Source organism: Astyanax mexicanus, chromosome 22, assembly GCF_023375975.1.
Source record: "Astyanax mexicanus isolate ESR-SI-001 chromosome 22, AstMex3_surface, whole genome shotgun sequence".
NCBI lineage: Eukaryota > Metazoa > Chordata > Actinopteri > Characiformes > Acestrorhamphidae > Astyanax > Astyanax mexicanus.
Window position 1 is genome coordinate 15,891,248 of NC_064429.1, and position 13,977 is coordinate 15,905,224.

The 13,977-nt window shown below is 38.8% G+C and overlaps 1 protein-coding gene across 1 annotated transcript in view; it reads right to left on the bottom strand.

The window, feature by feature from the left end:
- Positions 1-5,486: 5,486 nt before the first annotated feature.
- The window catches only part of cspg4ba (chondroitin sulfate proteoglycan 4ba), a 37,159-nt gene continuing 28,668 nt past the window's right edge, over positions 5,487-13,977 (bottom strand). The window contains exons 9-10 of the mRNA XM_007250480.4: positions 12,889-13,069; positions 5,487-11,686 (exon numbers count right to left, since the gene is read on the bottom strand). Coding sequence (XP_007250542.3) covers positions 9,636-11,686; positions 12,889-13,069 — 2,232 coding nt within the window. The 3' untranslated portion in view covers positions 5,487-9,635. The remainder of the gene's footprint in view (positions 11,687-12,888; positions 13,070-13,977) is intronic.

Sequence of the window (13,977 nt, forward strand, 5' to 3'; positions counted from 1 at the left end):
TTCCGGGCCTGGGTGACTGAATGCTAAACCAATAAGAGTCCTTGGGCAAGACTCCAACACTTCATTGGCCAACGTCTGTAATAGGAATAACCTTGTAAGTCGCTCTGGCTAAGTGCGTCAGCTAAATGCCATAAAAACTGAAGTTAAAACACTAAAGAGCATACAGACACTTAACTAGGCTGGGTTATATTCAGCACAAGTGCCTTTTCATTTAGCAGAAAGCTCATTAACTATTCATTAAAGATAATGGTGTATAAAAAGGATAAAAGCCTGTAATGAGTTTCATTTTTAGCTTTTTCATTTGTGCACCTGCTGACGCTGCTTCAAGCCACATACACACTGAGGCATTAGGATGAGATGTTACAATTATTGTCAGGATTATGTAACTGTAAGCCATCTTCTATCTGCAGTCACACCCTGATTGCAACAGTTTCCTTCTCTCTACAACACACTGATAAACCTCACACACTCACTCCCAATCAGAGCCTGTTAAAAACTATATTTAATTCCCCAAATCCAATAGAGAAGCGTTCAAATAGCACATTCAGCACCTTGCAGCTTCTAAAATCACAGTAATTAGGCAGAAGGAGAGACGTATCATAGCAATTACATCCTGAAAGCATAGTCATTTCCTTTAGTCTCCATGTTCCTTCACAGTAGCAGATCATCAGAGTGAAGAGAAGGATTCCAGATGGTAAAACAATACATTTCAGGAGGAAACTCTCCAGCCATGTTAAGATAAATATACAATGATCAGATTTAACAGTAAAACCATCTGCCTGATACTGTGTAGGTCCCCATTGCGCAGCTAAAACTGCTCTGGGCTGTTGAGGCATGGACTCCAAAAGACCTCTGAAGGTATTGTGTGGTATCTGACACTGAGATGTTAACAGTAGATCACTTAGCTGTGAGGTGAGTGTGGCCTCCATGGTTTGCAGAAAAAGGCCTTGGGTACTCATGACCCTGTTGCAGCCTGGTCTCAAAAAAAAAAATACTAAAAGACCATTTCCAAATGAGTATTTCAAAGTATTGCTTGACCATTGTAAGCATGCACAACTTACTCATGCAACCCAGAAAAGACCAAATTGAAAACAGAGAATTTTGCAAAACAACCAGTGTAATATCAAGCTGCCTTAGCTTGCCTAAGCTGACTCAGAATTACTGAGTTAAGAGGTAGGAAATTTTACCTGAAATGTCTGAAGTCAGATTATTTAGATTTACCACACTGTACAATGCATTGTTCTCAACTGGCATTGCTAACAATCTTAACTTGGGACAATGCTAATTACTTTCAAAGTAAATAAAACAATATTTTATCTCAACCTACACTTAATCCTAAACCTATACCTCTACCTGAACTTAATCCTCACCTGACACTGTTTTCTCAATTTTTCTACAAGTACATAGCGGCCGAGTTGTGTGTATTTGGCAAATACTGAAAAAAACTGAATGTGCATTATGGCAGTAAATAAGACATTTGTTTGCTGTGTCTCTGGATCTTTCTCTCACTTTATTAAGGCTTGTGTTGAGACGCCTGTTCAGAAATATCCTCCAGTCAGCAGCTTCAATGACCTAAGCTTTCACCTCGTTGGAGTGTCTGGTTAGTTTGTGCGGGTGTTGAGCCGAATTCAGCCCACCTGCCACGAGATGCATCTGCTTTGGAAGCCCCGACATTACTTTGCATACTTAGATACTTTGTGACCAAAGAAACTTACATACGTTGTGTGTTATCTAAGCCATATCAGTTATTGATAATTAATTTTTCGTCTTGTGTTTAAGGAAACCCTGTACAACCATTCATTGTTTTACACAAACAAAATAATGTGTGTTTAGTGTCAGTTATCTACCCAGTCTCTAAAATATCTTCATATGGGGGGCTCCGAGTGGCTAATCGCTGCCACTATGATCAGAAGATCACAGGTTCGAATCCTGTTCATGTAGCTTGCCATTGGCTACCGGAGCCCTGAGAGAGCAAAATGGCGGTGAGGCGGTGGCTGACTTCACATGTATCGAAGAAGGCATGTGCCAGGCTTCACCCTTCTGGTGTTGGGGCATCATTAGTGAGTGGGTTGGGTAATTGGGGGGATCTTCATACAAATGGGATAAACTTCTTGCCGTATGTTTGATGTTTAATAAGATCTTACTGCTGACCACTGCATCCTGAGAACATCCCAAAAGACCTGCCTAATAATGTTGTGGAGATGTTCTGTTACAGGCATCTAGCTGTCATAACTGTGCCCTTGTCAGAATAGATAAATTAATTAGATTTTTGCTTCCAGTCTCCATTTATTTTATATTTTTTAACAAAGATTTAAAATGTGTTTTAACTTTCAAAACATAGTTATATAGCAGTGCCCAACCTTTCAGATGAATTCAAAACAAAGCAAAATCTTTAAGGGTCTGTTTCGCAGACAAAATGTTTATTTCATTCAAAATGTTGTGTAGTCTATGCCCCTTTTTTGAGAGATTATATTGGCCTCAAAATGAGTAAAAAAAAGAACTGTTAGGTAAACTGTTAAAGCAAGAACATATGAGTCATTACCTGATAAAGCTTTTTAGCTTTTAAACAGATGATGAGTTCTCTCAAGGACACAGGAAATCATCTTTAGAAAATGTTGCCTACTTGCCTAAAATAATAATAAAAAAAATGTACTAAAGGTTCTTTTCGCGGATGACGCTTAAAGGGGTTCATCTATGGCATCACTAAAAGAACACATTTTAGCTCACAAACTGTCAGTGGAATATGCTAAGTAAGGTCTAAGATCTTCATGAAAAAGCTCTGTTGCACTTAGATAAATGTTTATAAAGAGACGAGGTTTGTGCCACAGTGATGAAGGTGTAGAAAATAGCATGCTCATGATTTAAACTGTGCCACATCATTTATAAAACATGGCCTGCTTGGCTGCCAGCAGATCAGACTGACTTGTTTTCACTCAGCAGTGTTGAGTCAGCAGCTGGATGAAATCTCAAGTGTACAGCACTGGCAGACTCAAGGATGGGGCAGGGGGGGCAACTGCCCTCTAGAGTGGCAAAAACAAAAAGAGTGCAATACATTATGATGATGTGTGTTTTAGAGTGCCCATCTATAAGTGCCCTTCTTTCCTTCCAGTAGAAAACTGTGCCAATATGAAATGCCCTCAATGCCACCTTTATTAGACAGTGATAAATAAGGTGCTTCTACAGGTGATAACATGACAAAATAACTGGTTATGAGCTCCACCACTGCATTTATTGAAATGTGATGCCCATTAGATTTCTATTACAATAGAATAAACAATAAACTTATTTGATAGTACAAGACAATGGTTTTATTGTTTGCACATTATAAACAAACTCATGAGGATGTGGAACTTTGTTAGATTGATGCCTCTTGGGCTGCATTAGCCAAATCTATTTTCATTATCCCAAAAAAGCCCACTGCTCTTAAAATACACACCCTGCAGTTGGAGTATACTTAATATAGAGAGATTTATTTCACTTTCTGTCATACTGGCCTCTGCAAAAGCAGTAAACAGCTGTAAGCTTTTTTTTTAGCATTTTCCAGATCACTTTAGATACCTCAAATCCTAACTACCTTGATAACCCAGATGCAAAGCTCAAGAAAGCAATGATGAGTATGAATGCAAGCACTTGAATGTTGAAATGAATTAAAATGCCCGTGCTGACTACGCTAGTGGTTGTGATGCATAACCTAGCTATGATTAGCTAGCTATAGCTGAAGCTCAGTGCTTACTTACTAAATTAGCCCACTTGTTATCCGTCTTCTGGGCTGTAAACTGTCTCAATCTGTCCAATTTATTGCCAATATTTATTCTTATTTTACTGCATCTCTGGTCATAGAGCTTTTTAGATACCAAGGCTTTTCAGGCTGTGTGGAAGCAAATGCTGCTTTAAACTGTTTGCATGCTATTGTGTTCTATACCTGGCAACTATACCTGGGGTGTGGAAATGGGATTGGCTGAAGCTCTGCTGAAAAGATATGGCATTGCATAAACTGAGCATGTTTCCTTAATATCTGGTACATTTTATGTATACAGTTCCTACAGAAAATATAATCCTTATTGGTCCTTTCAACTTGCATCTATTGCATTATTTTTTTGTTGTTGTTTTAGCTACACCCCCTCTAGAATGTACAGACCCTATGTTGTGCAGTAGGGGGTTGTGGTGTGTGAGAGTCCACCTTGGTGTACAGGATGACGAAAGCCTACAGAAGCAATCTGACACCGGGACCCAACCAAATGTCCCGAACTCCACTCTAGTGGAGAAAATGACTCTAATGCAATGAAGTGTTTATTAGCTTTTAAGTAAGTGAATACAACTTGCTGAACTGAAGGCCAAAGCCTTTTAAACAAGCAAGATCAGACAGAGCACCACCAGGAGTGGTACTGTAGAGATCAAATAGATAATGCTTATTTAATAAAGCATGTTTGTATACGTGTCAGACACAGCAGGAGTGTGTAAGAGTGGAGGACAGTGAGTGAACACAGTGTTTAGTGTCTAAAATCCACTTTTTCTTGTTATTTGTGGAATACTATACGTGTCTATGAGTTGTATATACATGCTGAACATGAAACTGTTCCTCAATCTCCATTGTCTGCATTATCTAGTAAAAGAAAAGCCTCAGAAAAACGATTGGACCAGAAAAAGAACCCTGTCTACGTCAACTTGTGAGTTCATGGCCCTTGCTTCGGGACCGCCCACAGACAGAGCTGAAGACGGGCTGCAGCAGAGCCGGTCTCGTTAACTAAAGAGCTTACAGCTCTGTAGTTAATGTTAGCTATCTTATGTGAGTAACTATAGGTTTAAATTGGATCTCCGGTGGATTCTGCATTTTAAACTCTGGACTCTGGTGCTTCGACGTGGCGAAATTGCCCAAGCACATAATCGCCAAGTCTAAGGTAAGAGTTTAGTAGCCTTAGTTTAGCTGAAAGAAATATAATCAATACCGCTGCTCTCCCTGCATCTGAGCTACACAGAGTCTAACGTTAAGTGAAGTTTAAGGGTTAACGTTACCTTGCACTCAGTTCTATATCTTTATAACTAAGGCTGTGTCTCTGAAAATTTTTTTGCTATGCATTTTAGAGCTGTAAAAGTGACTGTGAGGGGAAGGCAGGTAGGCGTATTCTGTTGCAGTGCTGTTAGCCAATCAGAGGCAATATATTTGCACATATGAATATTCATGAGCAAGTCCTGTCCTGTCCAAAGTCCTGTCCTTATTCAGAGACCACTTATCCAGTGAACTAAAGCTGGGTTATAGAGAAACAGCTCACATGGCATTCATTTATACTAGAGACACAACAAGACTGTTTACACTGAATGAAAAAAACGATGGAATGATGCCTTTAAAAACTCCAGCCGCACTGCTGTATCTGGTACAGTTGTACACACAACACACACTAACACACCACCAGGACTGTCATAATGTCCAAAATTAGTTTTAGAAAAAATATATACAGTGTAGAGAAAAAAACACGCACACACCAACACACTGTTAAGAATTTGATTAAGTGCAGTTCATGCACTATTTATTAACAAATACAGTATATTGTACTGACCGTGGATTTACACGCAGCAAACCAACCAGTGACAGACCATGTTTTATTATTCCATTAATATTCCTCCATATTGTACCACTAACAGAGGGTGAAGCTGATATATGAATGTGATGCTAAACTTCATTCATTTCACATGAATTCTTACTATGTGTGCAGACAAACCCGTGTCTCCAGGAAAATAATAAAACATAACGTAAAGAAAATGCTAAACATAAAGTAATGTTATTAAAAAAAGGTCATGCACTGCAAATACCTTCAGTAGCTCAACACACAGAAATCATACAGTTCAAGCAGTGTTTGTGTGGGTTTGCCAAAATCAGTACCAATAACAGTTACATGGAGTGATGCCAAAATACAAAAAAGGTTACAAAATATCTCTTATTGCTTACAATAAAACAATTCAAACATGAATAACCAGTGTGATGAAGTTACAGTGTAATATCTTTTAAATACAGTATCAGTTACATGTGAGGCAACATAAGACCTACATATAGCTTTTATACCAAAACATACACTGATACTCTTAAAAGTCATGGGATAGCAGTATGTAAATGAATGATTAAATGTTAACTTAGGGGATAGTTTGGGAATGCCCACAACTGTATTAGTTTTGAGGTCTTTTCTTGTGAGTAAAGATGCACACTGGCCATCGTGCTCATAGCAAGGCAAAGTCAATCATCAAATTTGGATGCCAGATGGATGGATTTTAATTGTATTAAATTTCAGTGTTGTGTGTATCGTAGTGTCATCATGTTACCAAAATTATGACTTTCGATATGATACCTGCCTAAGTATCTCAATACTGGTACTGAAACAATACTATGGCAAAAACCTAAAACATCTGAACTTAATGGAATAATATAACTAAAAAACTTTTTTAAAAATAATATTAAAAGAAAACAGGGAACATAATACGTTTATGGAATTTCTTTGATGGTTAACTTTGTCTGTGGGAGGAGAGCCCTTCCAAACCAGAAAATCTATATAAAAAAAAGGCAGTGATGTCATCATCTCCACCACGCTTGCTCCTGTTTGGAATTAAAGCTCTAGAAAAGAAAAACTGAGAAAACCGGAAAATAAGGCATTTAAAAGCTGAGAGACATTTCCTTTTTTAAATCTGCTGATAATTCCTGAATTATCATGTGATTTTTGTTGTGTTTGGATGCTTTAAGGAACTTACACGATTGGTTGAGTGTAGAGTTGACTTATTAAGTGAATCAGTTCAGGAATGGAGTGCCAATTTGAATCAATGATTCAAAATATTGTTTACAAGCACGTGCCTTGATATCACGCTTTGAGCATGATTTTAAGTTGTAGTGATTTAAAAATACACAGCCAGACAAGGTGTGATTTTTGTGTCAAATGATGCACCTGGTGTGTTTAAAAGTACTGAGATACTTTTCTAGTAATGTATACTGAGCAACGTCATAGAAGCCATTAAACAGTAAACTGCGCAGAAGGTGGCAATGATCATCAGTGGTGGCATCTGGCTAGAATTGTCCATGCGAGCAGACAAGCAAGATTTATGTAACAGAAATTACATACATATTCAATGCTATGACCCACAAGCAGTGTTTATCTTCCACTGGACATAGCTAAAGTCTGTCCCATGATATGTGGCAAACTTTTAAACAATAATATAAGGCTTACACCTTACTAAGAAATCACACCAACTGCAACAAAAACACCCTTTACGACCAATTTCACCTAAATGTTTATGTAGGTTTATGTCGGTTTATGGCAGTCGTCACAAAGGCCTTATGAATGATGCCCTTTAGTATCAAATTAATGTGTCATAAGCAAGTAACAGTGATAACATTTAAATCTGTAAATAAATATACTGAGGTTGTTGAATATATCAACATAAACAAAAACAAAAATATGTGTGTTTTATAATTCCAGTGTACCTAAATATAATATATTCAATCAAACAGGAAGAAAGACGTGTCCAGGTTATTTGTACAACTGACCGCACTTACAGGAAGTAGGGAATACCTGAGGTAGACACAACCAGGAAACAAACGATTTGTGCTTGAGGTGGTAAAAAACAAGGGAAGGCTAGCAACAAAATCCATTCTACTGAAGGGAATTCACAGAAAGCGGATGCTAATGGTAATGATGTACAAGCAAAGTGTGCCGGCCACTTCAAGGAGGGTTAGAGTAGACCTTAATCACAGTGAAGCTCAGAGGTTGCTGTGGTTTGCTTATTTAAAAAAAAAATAAAAGGAGCTCGGTCAAAGAAACACACAAAGTCACCACAGTTACTTACAGTGTGTGTCTACAGCAATACTGTCTTCACCCAATCACAACCATTGGAAAACATCTCTTGGAAAAAAGAGAATGTTTCCAAGACTAAATGTGCCTTAAAATATTACAAACTAGCTCTTCTACTTTTCCCAACAAAGTAAGTTACTCCCTATACTGTCACATTTCCCTGTAATGATGTTTACATGTACGTACCAAATAAAAAGTACTGTATGTAATACAGAATTAATTGAGTTAAAAAAATCTTTAAAGTTTGAACAGTGAATAGTACCTAGCACTATAGGCTCATTTATACTCCTTTTACATACAAAAATGTATATGTCAGTCTCAAACATGGTGTAACCATCAATAGCCCTATCCGGACAGGATTAGTTTCTTAGGGGGTTCTGAGGTAATTTTCTCTTTTATGGGGGTCCTCTTTATGGGTGATTTTATTCCCATCCGGAACGACCATGCATGCGTTTTTTTCCTCAGTGTCCTCTGAGAAAATTACAGGCTGAATTATCTACTGTTTTTCGTTGAACTCCGTGGTCCTCCGGTAATTTTAGTCACATCCGGACGCACATCTTTTCGTCGCCTCATGTTTAATAACAAAAGCTATTTGTCCACTGCCATGCACTGTAATTACACTTTGGAACCGCATTTCCACGGAGATAAACCTAAACACAACAGCGAGTGGAAATGGAGGAGCTACTGAACGTGATGTCATGTGACCAATGGACGGTGAGCTAGCTGTAGCATGGCCTTCAGTCTGTTATCTCTATCACGTTGGGTAAAATGGTGATTTTGGAGACGTGGTCTGCATGGTGTCCACACATTTAGAGTAACATTTGAAAAAAATGACTAATTACTTTTTAAGGCTGTTTTCATAGGCTGCTGATAGATTCAGTTCAGACACTACCAGAAGATAATTGAGGCTTCAAAGAAACAATGTTTTGTGTAAGATGTTGCTCTGAAAATACAGCATACATATATTTTACCAATGGAAACAATGGATCTAATATTACCAACCTGATATGTATTAGTTTGCCTTTTCTTTCTTTTCTGTCAAAGTTTTGTCTTTATTGTGACAATGTGGTAGTGTTCATGTTTCAACACTGCCCCTCCCGCCCCCTTCAAAAAAAAAAGCTTCATTTAAATCTGTTAATACTTAACAAGAAGCATAAATGAGCCTTTAGTGTTTTTCACTTTTGTCAGCGACTTAACACAGCTAAAACAAGCAGTGGTTTGTGTAACATGTTGCAGCATTTTTTAAAAGTATTTGCATAAATAAAATTTTACAATAACTACTGTTCATTAATAACAACAAAAACGAAGGATCTGGCAACACAGTTCTCACAAGAGATACTGTATATGTCTCTCATTTTAAATTTCAGGGCTGAAAGATGTATAAGTAAAGCATCCGTTCCACAGGCATTCCTACCTGGACATGGTTACACATCTGTTCAGCAGAACTGTTAGTGTGGGATGGCTTTGATTGCCAGAAAGTTCATGTTGTGTTGCTTTTGTAAAACTCCATCTGGTCTCTTTCATTTCATCCTTCAGTGCATGTTGCCAACTCATACAAACAGAACTGGCAGCAGCAACTACCACCACATGTTTAGGATATATTCACAGAAGTCTGTCTTTGACCCTTTGTGTCAAATCCTGATGCACTGTAATTTTTCTTGATTACAGATGGAAACAGAAACCATGACGTTTCACACATATTTCACAGTCCATGCTGGTGCAGACCGGCACAGTGTGGCCGTAATAACCACGGAGCCCTACAGTGGAAAGGAAGCTTTGAAAAGCTTTGGAAAGCACATGACCACGTCAAACCCAGTACTGATTGTGCTGTAAAGTTGGGTTAGTGGTCCTGCAGAATTGCGATGTTTCAAGATCCTGGTCCCCAAAGGAGCAGAGAGCCATAGATTGTCCATACGCAGAATTTCCACTGCTTGTTTGGAGTCTCATTAGAGCTGGACTACCAGGATTACTTGGGTTAAGAGGGGTGACCGTCACTAAGGGGACTGTTGCACTCCTTTCTGAATGATGCCCTTGATAGCTTCTGCCCTCAGAGGAGGACATTGGAATTGAGGCACTTTTGATACAAGGCTTCTGCTTCTTCTGTTGTTTTCGTCTCAAGAGGAGCACCAGCACCACAACAATTATGAGAAGTACTAGAGCGAGCAGTGGTAGAATGATGAGCGCTGCGTTGGAGGAGCTGCCCTGGGGCGCTGACTCAACCCTTAGTGGAGTGTTCTTCCCTGGCGTGATCTCTGGTCCGCGATCTGGTTTAACGATAGTGGTAGTACCCTGTGAGTCACTGTGAGTGTTCGAGTTTCCCCAACGATTGCGACCTTTGAACTTGGTGACCGGCTTGGTCACCCTCTGCGTAGGCTGAATGGTAGGAGAGATGGAAAGCAAAGCAGAACTTATTGCAGTGGTTTGGCTGGGAAAAAGAGTAGTAGTTGTGTATGCTGGGATAATTGCTGTTGTTGTCATCGTCATCATGAGAGAAGGATCATATGGGACTATTTTGAAAGGGAACTCCCCAATTGCAGGCTGGAGATTTTTGGCCTTTAAAACAAATCTGAATGAGTCGTTCACCTCTTGAACTTCGGTAAGGTTAGCCTTGACCTCAATGGCCAATCTTCCCTGCTGCAGTTCACTAAACGTAAATGTCCGCACCTGTTCTGCTTTGTTTCCTTTGCGTATAATCTTGCCGTACCTCGGAGGCGATAGGATTTCAAACTGTGGATCACTGTCACTTATCGAGGCAAGTTCAGAAGCATTCAGAAAAGCTGCCTTGAACTTGAAACGTATTCCATTTGGGATTCCCACATTTTCTGCGTACCTGACTAAAGGCTTGACCGTAATATTAACTATTTGATCAGTTAGGTTTGCCTCTGATGTGAAGACCATGAATTCAAAGCTATCATGAGAAGACATGAGATCGATCATATGGTAACTTAGTCGATGTGCTTGCAAATCCTCCTGATTAAAGGCATCAGCTTCTTCATTGTCCAAAAGAAGTTTCCCATGTCTTGGAGGTACAGTTATTTTGTAGTGGACAGTAGTGTTTTTCCCATTGGTCACTGCAGCTAGATGTACCTGTGTGAGATCCACTGAAGTTCTCCCTTGTTCCAGCATTACCTCTGTATGATTAACGAGAGAAATGGATATCTCCATTACTTCCAAGTTAAAGAGCTTGTAAACCGGTCGATGGTGGCCATCGGTGACACTAAAATAGAACACCCCAGATGCAGGAGTGCCATCTTGGACAAAGAAAACCTCACCATTGTTGATCTGCTTTTGAGAAAAGGAGTCCACAGACACATTCAAGCTTTCCACAAGAGCAAGGAACCCATTGCTGGGTTTACTGATAACAGAGTATAGGATTTCTTCCGGAGCATTGTCCAAGTCCACCACGTTCAAGTTGCTCGACGCAATTGCGACAGAATCCCCCTGGACCACTTTGAGGCTTGGGGTTTTGGTTTTCAGAACAGGTGGCTGATCATTTACTGGAATGACAGTGATGTTGAACACCTCCTCTACCACTTCACTGTCATCTAGAGGGCGCTGTGCAGGTTTGCTCTTCAAGTTGAGAAAAGCATCAAAGACAAACCGATCGTTTGTCGTCTCTGAGTTGTCGTGATGGTAAGTGATTCCGTACTTGTTCAGGATGAACTGAGAAAAGTAGGGCTTCTCCTTTGTGAGATTACGCTCGCCCACAACGATGATGCCATGTAGAGGGAAGGACTTGACTTGGTACCAGACATCATAGGAGTTGCGACGGGGTTCGGGCTCCTTGGTGAGGAGATTGGAGGAGTCCAGCATTGTTTTGTCAATGGCAACTTTGTCTCCTTCTGTTACGACAGCACCTGGAACATATATACAACATATATAAACTTAAAATCAGACAAATCATCACAGGATTATTTTTAACAATGCAGGCACAAGGCGTGAAAATAGACTGTTGCCGGTGTCTAAGATAGCAATGAGCATCGTGATATGCCTTGCGCAGGGTCTAAAATAAAGCCTCCAATGTTTCTTACCTGTACTATTATCTAATTGCATTCAGTATGATCCCAAAATATTTCTGGTTTTGTCTGGAATACAAGTGGTACTAAAGCAGCATCCATAAGAACAGTCTTTGAAGAGCAAAGATAGGCAGAGAATCTTTGATTTGTCAATGAATATGTGAGAAAATTACTGAAATCTCAATTAGATGGCAATGCTTTAAGAACTGTCATTTAAAAATAACTGGACAAGGGATTATTTTGGGAAAACCTTTGTCAAGCACCCTTAAATTTATGATGCAAAAAGGAAGCCTTATTTGAACCAGAACCGGTGTTGGGCTTAGAGATGTTAGAGCAACATATGCTGTGTAGACATCTTTTTCAGGGAAGTCCATTGTACACAATATACTGTGACAGTAATACTGTGATTCCAAAGTACATGCATGCACTAAATAAACTCTGCACTTAAGTATTTTGCTAGCTATTTTTTTGACAAAAGTTTACAGATTTTTTTTATTAATAAAATATTTTTGTGTTATTTCATATCACCAAGAATTTTATTATTGCAAAAATACTCTAAAATATTGTGATGTTATTTTGGGGCCATATCACAGATGTCCATGCATTTTACAAGACAACACAAAACCACAAACAGCATATAATTTAAATAATTTATATTTCTGACCCATCCCCAATAGAGAATGTGTGGAGAAATTAAAAATAAAAAATATGACTAAGATAACCCTGTACTGTTTAACACTTAAAAAATGGAAAAAATATTATTGGTGCCAATGTGTCTTTTATGTGTTTTAAAGATTGACAACGTGACAAATGCTTTATCATAACATATATTTAGAGTTCATTCTATTTGCAATTCCATAAAATTCAAATCAAATGTATTAAAAAATGTATGAATTTTGTGTTGTCATAGCTTCGTCACAGCCAGGGCATACAGCAAAGACCTGCACAATCATATGGTTCTTGTGATGTAATGGATTTTCACCTGTAGAATCATCATTAGGTGAACTATAACTGATGGGTGAGGCAGTTGAAAGGTTTTGTACCTGTGTTTTTAAGAAGACGAGAGCTTCGTTCAGGTCCAGCGTTCTCATAAGAGATCTCAATATCGAAGGTTTGAGCATCCAGGCTGGCAGGAGGTGATGAAACTGTGAAGGTGATCTTGTCTAAAGACACCCATTCCACAGAGCCAACTGTGTGCTCATACGCCACCTCATCTTTATCCAGCTGAAAACAACACATATTTCACAATTCAAACCATATACCTGAGCATAATAATTAGGAATTAATACACTTTCATGCCAAAAGTCATGGGATAGCAGCATGTAAAATTGATTGTGAAATGTTATCTTAGGTGGCAGCTTCGAAATGCCCACAGCTGTGGTGTTATCTTGTGAGTGACGCTGAACATTGACTAACGTGCTCATGGCAAGGCGGCATAAATTTAAGTGAGGCCTCATGGTGGGTTTCATAAATAAATTTAACATTCCTCGATCCACAGTGTTACATGTGTACTAGGAATACGTTACCAGCCAAGATGTGCTGAAAGCAAGAGGTGTTACTTAAAATATAATTTAAAATATATAAAAAAGAATTTAAAATATAAAACACATTTCTTCTTTGTTAAACTTGTTTTGTTTTCTTTATAGTTTGGACGACTTTAGTAATAATCTACAATGCAGAACATTTTTAAATAATGAAGAAACACTCAATTCAAGGTGTGTCCCAAACTTTGACTTGTACTGTACATCATAGAAACCAAAGAACCAATCATTTCCACTCACTGCCCTGTCCACAGTGGGTATTAATGTCTGGCTAGAACTGTCCATGTGAACAGATAAGGGCCTTGAAGAAAGATGACATCCAAATTTAATACATATTCATGCAGCTCAGTGCACAGCGTTCCTCAGCCTCCATAGAACATGGATGGCAAAAGTCTTGAGACACAATACTAGTTTTTGAGTCCCATGACATGTGGGATATCACTGTACAAATTTTCATCCATTATTTATTCCATTAATAATAAGATTACCCACTCTTCTTAAGCAATAAAACAGAAATTCAACCTTTGAGAGCTGAATATGACATTAAAAAAGCAATTTGGTCACCCAACCCCCACCAGCTAATCACAGGAT